General features: G+C 36.5%; 2 protein-coding genes across 4 annotated transcripts; both read left to right on the top strand.

Annotated features, from left to right (window-relative positions):
• The first annotated feature begins 320 nt into the window (after nucleotides 1–320).
• On the top strand, nucleotides 321–1,406 carry LOC106304206 (probable VAMP-like protein At1g33475). Its single transcript, XM_013740603.1, has one exon. The coding sequence runs from the start codon at nucleotides 421–423 to the stop codon at nucleotides 1,171–1,173; it is 753 nt and encodes a 250-aa protein (XP_013596057.1). The 5' UTR covers nucleotides 321–420; the 3' UTR covers nucleotides 1,174–1,406.
• A 375-nt stretch (nucleotides 1,407–1,781) lies between these two features.
• LOC106305161 (long chain acyl-CoA synthetase 6, peroxisomal-like) lies at nucleotides 1,782–3,242 on the top strand. 3 transcript variants are annotated; one of them, XR_001262924.1, is made up of 7 exons: nucleotides 1,782–1,933; nucleotides 2,020–2,108; nucleotides 2,255–2,384; nucleotides 2,559–2,677; nucleotides 2,760–2,883; nucleotides 2,975–3,060; nucleotides 3,162–3,192. XR_001262924.1 is itself a non-coding variant. In XM_013741529.1 (5 exons), exons 2-5 carry the CDS (start codon nucleotides 2,051–2,053, stop codon nucleotides 2,783–2,785), a joined length of 333 nt encoding a protein of 110 aa, XP_013596983.1. In that variant the 5' UTR covers nucleotides 1,782–1,933; nucleotides 2,020–2,050; the 3' UTR covers nucleotides 2,786–2,943. The 3 variants fall into 3 exon arrangements, 1 of the variants encoding a protein (XP_013596983.1); XR_001262923.1 differs by having other exon boundaries at nucleotides 2,975–3,242; XM_013741529.1 differs by lacking the exons at nucleotides 2,975–3,060; nucleotides 3,162–3,192 and having other exon boundaries at nucleotides 2,760–2,943.
• The last annotated feature ends 2,425 nt before the right edge of the window (nucleotides 3,243–5,667 follow it).

The raw sequence follows: 5,667 nt of genomic DNA, 5'->3' as shown, positions 1-5,667 counted from the left end.
AAAAAAAAAAGTTTCCGTTTTGCGTCCACCCCTAACTAAAGGTACCAACAATTTGCTAGCCTCAACGTGGCGGTCGTGCAGCGCTGAGAGGATCAAAGGATGAACTATAAACTTCCATGTGTCGCATTTTCATTACGCTAAGCTGGGGGACACTAAAAAAAGCTAAAGCTAGGAGATATTTTCATAAATATTGAAAATTACGAGGGTACTTTCACCAAAGTAAAAATTAATCTGTTATTCTGTTATCTTTTTTGCGGTAAATTCCTGTTTTTTTTAATCTCTTGTTGTTGGTTTCACCCAATAATGGAACTTCTCCACCATTCTTGTCTGTTCCCAAGAAAATCTTGAAAACTCGAAGAAGATGAATCTCTAGAGAGAATCACTGAAACCTCTGCTCTCTTTTTTCTCGGATCGGTAGAGATGATGTCGAACCCACGTCTCTTGTTCTACTCTTGCATTGCAAGAGGAACAGTGATTCTCGCCGAGTTCTCTTCCAAGGACGAGCCAGAGATCGAAGCTCTAGCTTTGCGATGCATCCAAAACGTGCCTTCTCATCACTCCATGATCTCTCAAACTGTCCGTAAGAGAACATACGCTTCGATCATAGACGGTTTGTTTACCTATTTCGCCATTTTAGACGAGGCCGTGACGAAAAAAGAGTCTCTCTGGCTCTTCACTCGGTTGAAATCAGCCATGGAGGCTCTGGTTTCAGACGGATCTGCGTTGGATAAACCGACACAACACTGTCTCCAATCAAAACTCGATCCTGTTTTCGCTGAGATCGCTGGTGGTGGTAATAATAACAACAAGGATTTGGAACCGGAGTTAGGTTTGGTTGGATCACCGAGGGAGATCAGGAATCCGAGTCTTGATTCATCGAAAGAACAACGCGCGTTGAAGCCGCTTCTGGCAAAGCCATTGATGGTGTTGAAGAAGAATAAGAAGAGAGTTCAGACGGAGGCCAAGATGGATGTGGCAGGAGGAGTAAGCGTGAGTAATAGCAGGGGATTACCAAGAAACGGGTTGATTCACGATCATCATCATAGACAAAAGGCCAAACAGATTTGGAAGAAACATGTGTGGATTGTCTTGATGTTTGATGTCTGCATATGTCTTGTTCTGTTTGGAATCTGGCTTTGGGTTTGTCAAGGGTTTCAATGCATCCAAGCGTAGAGGATACTATCACTCACACTACAGAGTCTTCATCATCAAATCCATCACTACCAAAAAAGAGCTTCTTCTTTTATAATATTACTAAGTTATGGTTGAATTTTCTTTTTAAAATCCAAGGTGTTGTTTCCAGGGTTAAGTGCTGGCTTTACACCTTCGCGATGATGTTTACTATTGTGTGTGTGTTTTGTTTGAAGTTTTTCTTCATGATGCTAAAGAAAAATAGTGTTTGTAAAACACATTTAATCCTCACATAGCAAAACTTTTAACCCAACATTTCCAAAACCCATAGCTTCTGTTGTCAGATAAATTTCTTACTAAGAATTTACAATCTGAATTGCATATAACAGAAGTAACTTTGAAGTGAAGTCTTTGATAAATTGTATTGAAAAAATGTAAAATCTATATAGTTGTTGGGTCCTTAAGTTAAAAAAAGGTTTGGGCCTATTTCATCATATGGTCGTATTCATGCTGTACCGTCGGTGCAAGTCAAACTAGCTAGTATTGTAATTTGTTATGATTGATAATAAATCCATGTGTCACGTCTTATCTAGTTAAAATAGTAAAAGAATTGGCTTACGGACTTTCTTCTCTACTAATCGGAAGGAGCAGCTTACGGACTTTCTTCTCAATCTCGCCGAGCATGTATTCGAAGAAACTGAAATCGGCGAACGACGTGAGTAGCAGCGGAGGAGGATTTGGCGGCTCTGAGACCTACTGTATTCAGCAGTGTTCCTCGATTATACAACAGAATATATGATGGGTAATAATGGCGCTTCAGTTTGTTGATATATCCCCTCTGCTGCGTTGGGTGATTCACTAAATTAATGGTAAACATGTTGTTGCTAGTATCACTAATGCAGTAAAATCCTCTGGCGGGATGAAAGAGAGGCTCTTCAATGCTGCCTATAATTCAAAGAAGCAGGCTCTCCTAAATGGTAGGTCCTTTCATGCATTTTAACTCTATTTGCGCAATATGCTTCTGTAGCTTTATATTGTTATTCCTGAGACAGCTCGGAATTTTGGTGACTGTTGGGTTCTTAAAGTTGTTTGATCTGCTTTGTATTTCGTACTGTTGGTTCAGGAAAGAATGCTTCTGCAATATGGGACAGGCTGGTTTTCAATAGGATAAAGGACAAACTTGGAGGCCGGGTTCGTTTTATGACGTCTGGGGCTTCACCTCTGTCTCCTGAAGTGATGAAATTTATGAAAATGTAAGTTGGTTTCTTTTAGAAGATTGTGTTATGTCATACTATACAGTGGACTTAATCCTCAAGAATGAACACTCGTCAGTCCCCAATGATCCCATCTATACCTTTAACTTGTTTGACATTTGCTTGTGATTCTCTGTATTTTTTATTTATTTAATTTTGTGAACTCTACCCCAGATGCTTTGGAGCAAGGGTTTTAGAGGGATATGGGATGACTGAAACAGCTTGTGTTATAAGTGGAATGGACGAGGGTGATAACCTCATTGGACATTTTTGCTCTCCTAATCCAGCTTGTGGTGAGCTTTATACTTTAGCGATTCGGAACTAAATATACAATTTAAATCGTTATTTGATTTTTTTAATGCATTCCTTTTTCAGAAATAAAGCTTGTGGATGTCCCATAAATGAACTACACATCGGCAGATCAGCCCCATCCCCGCGGCAAAATTTGTGTTAGGGGTCCTATTGTTTTTAGAGGCTATTACAAAGATGAAGTTCAAACGTATGAACACCTAGTGCATTACAAGTTCCTCTTTAACTAACTAAATTGTACCAAGAGTATAATACTTTCAGTAAAATGGTTCTATTTTCAGGAGAGAAGTGGTTATGAAGATGGATGGCTTCACACTGGAGATATAGGCCTGTGGCTTCCGGGAGGACGTCTACAGATTATTGACAGGTGCTTTAATTGTTATCCACTGTTTCACTAGTAACTACAAATGCGTTGGCTCACAAACACTAACTATCATCTTAGTAAACTTTCCTCAATTCCTTGAATAGGAAGAAGAACATCTTCATGTAATCAGTTCTTGTATTGTGTATCTTGTGAGTAGACTACTTGTGTGATATGTTTTCTTTATAAGTGGTGCCTTCTACTTCATGTTTTTTTTATAAGTCTAAACGAGCAAAACAAAACAACAACAACACGAGAGAGAGATTCGACCAAATTGTTTCTTCTCCTTATTGTTTTCTTTATAAGTTGTACCAAGCAAAACAAACCAACAACAACACGAGAGGGAGATACTCGATATTGTTTCTTCACATTTCTTCACATCTTTAAGCATTTCCAAAACTTTAAGAATTTGTTCTTTACATCTTTCTGCAGATATCTTTCAACTAATCGGCTTTTTCTCGTTTATTAATTTGTATTTGTATTTTTTTAATATGCTTTTATGTCATTTTTATTAAAAAATTTATGTTTGCTTTTATTTTAAATCATTCAAGCTTTAAAAATAAAAAAAAATAATTTTTTTTTTTAAGAACCCTTGTAAAATTCTCCCATTGGAAGAGAAAAAAATAATTACACTAACAAAGGTTCTTTCACTTCTCAAATCACCAAATTAACTACTAATTTATTCATAAGAGTCCATTAGAGTCTCTTACCAATCGACTTGCTTGAGATAACTGTTTGTAAGATACAATATAGAGAACTGGAATATTTTTCAACAAAAGTTTTGCGGCCGAACTGCCGATCACCCCGTACTTGAATGTCGTGTTCAACATGACCAAATCTTTCTTAGAGCGTTCATTGCCGTAAGACCTGTAAAAACTACTTATTTTTATGTTTTGAACAATAAGTTTAGTATGCTTTGTATACTTTAAATTCACTGAATGTTTCCGCTGAAACTTACAAGTTTGCATACAACCTTCTTTCCTCCTTAATAAAAGAAATTCGGTATATGTATCCAGTGAGATCTAACTTATAACTATTCCACAGATGTTCTTTTCAGTTTGTAATGTTTGTCCTGTTTCACCAATTTTGCATTTTACTACTGGCCGGACCATTTTTTCCCCAAACGTGGATATAGCTCATATTCTGTAATTTTTTATGAAAAGTGTGAGGAGACGAACCCTATTACCGATGCAAGTGGCTTCCTTGTAAGCAACAGTGCAACATCTTGTAATTGTATCAGTCATTATGTATATAAACTTGAGAAATTAGGAGCTACACCAAAGAAGTTTCACGTATTTAGCTATCTGCCAAATTGAACTGTTTCCCGAATGAGTGTGATGTTTTTGGACTCTGCTACCCCTACTCACACTGCCATGTAAAATACTATTGTGTTAGGCAAAATCTTACGAAGAGATTTTGTAATATTTTATTCTCTGTGTGCAAGATTGTCCAAGATATTACAATACCATTTAACTATTATTATACTTTTTGAATTCCAAAATAGGTTCATATTTTTCTCTTTCATTTCTCCAAATAAACTCTTTGTTCCGTACCTCTCTTTCTCTCCAAAGAAACTTTGTTTCCATTTCACTCATCAAATTCATTGATTTTGCAAGCTAGCACACTGGTTTTTCATGCTAGAATGTGCAACAGAATCGCATTTCTTCTCTTCAGCTCCCATCTATGCAACTCGCCGGTCAGATTCCTGAGTCTCTCAAGCTCTGTTGTAGTTTAAAATCACTAAATTCTTAGGAAAAGATCTTTCCGGTACGACTCCTTCTCAAATCTGCTTGTGACTTCCTGGTAATAAATTCTCTAGCTTGACCCTGCCACAGATCGTTGAGTTTAAGTTCAAGAACGCTCTTGTATTAGTGACGACAAGGTCTGAGGTTTGGTTCCTTCTGTATTAAGCCGGTTAGATCGTCTTTCTTTGGCTGGGAACAATCTCTCTGGGATGATTCTGTTCGAGCTGTCTCGTTTTGGAGAAGATGATGTTGTCGCAAATAACGGTGTCGCGATTAAATTGCAGAGGATGTTGGGTTTTGATGGTGGTTATGATTAAAGTGCTTGTGGTGGAAGACGTTGTTAGATGTTATTCTTGTTGGATAGACATTTACATTATTGTCGAGATAATACAAACTTTAACCAGATATTATTTTAAGTAGATGTTAAAGACAGTTATAAAAACCTGTACATAGACGGAAATCATTTTATTTACACGGGTTATAAATAAGTAAATTGTAACGTAAGTTGTGTTAGACGGCTACAATAATTTTTGATGCATCGTCACAAACCAAAAATAATCGACAGTTATATACTTTATTAGTCAAGATACTTAATATTTTATCTCAAGTAACCCATTTTCTAAAAATGTAAGTATTATATTAGCTGTCCAACAATTTGATATGCACCAATGAACAAACATGCCTAAACATTATTTGTATGTTCATTTCATATGATATAGCTATGATCTTGATTCTTATGGTACCTAAGAATGTGATATACAGAATTCAAACATGTTTTATCCCAAATAACTTGTTTGTTAACCATGTAAATATTATATTAACCGTCTAATAATTTTATGTTACCAACAAATCAGTTTTTACACTAAGG

The sequence above is a fragment of the Brassica oleracea genome, chromosome C7 (assembly GCF_000695525.1).
Source record: "Brassica oleracea var. oleracea cultivar TO1000 chromosome C7, BOL, whole genome shotgun sequence".
Classification (NCBI taxonomy): domain Eukaryota; kingdom Viridiplantae; phylum Streptophyta; class Magnoliopsida; order Brassicales; family Brassicaceae; genus Brassica; species Brassica oleracea.
This window is presented reverse-complemented; position numbering and strand designations above follow the sequence as displayed.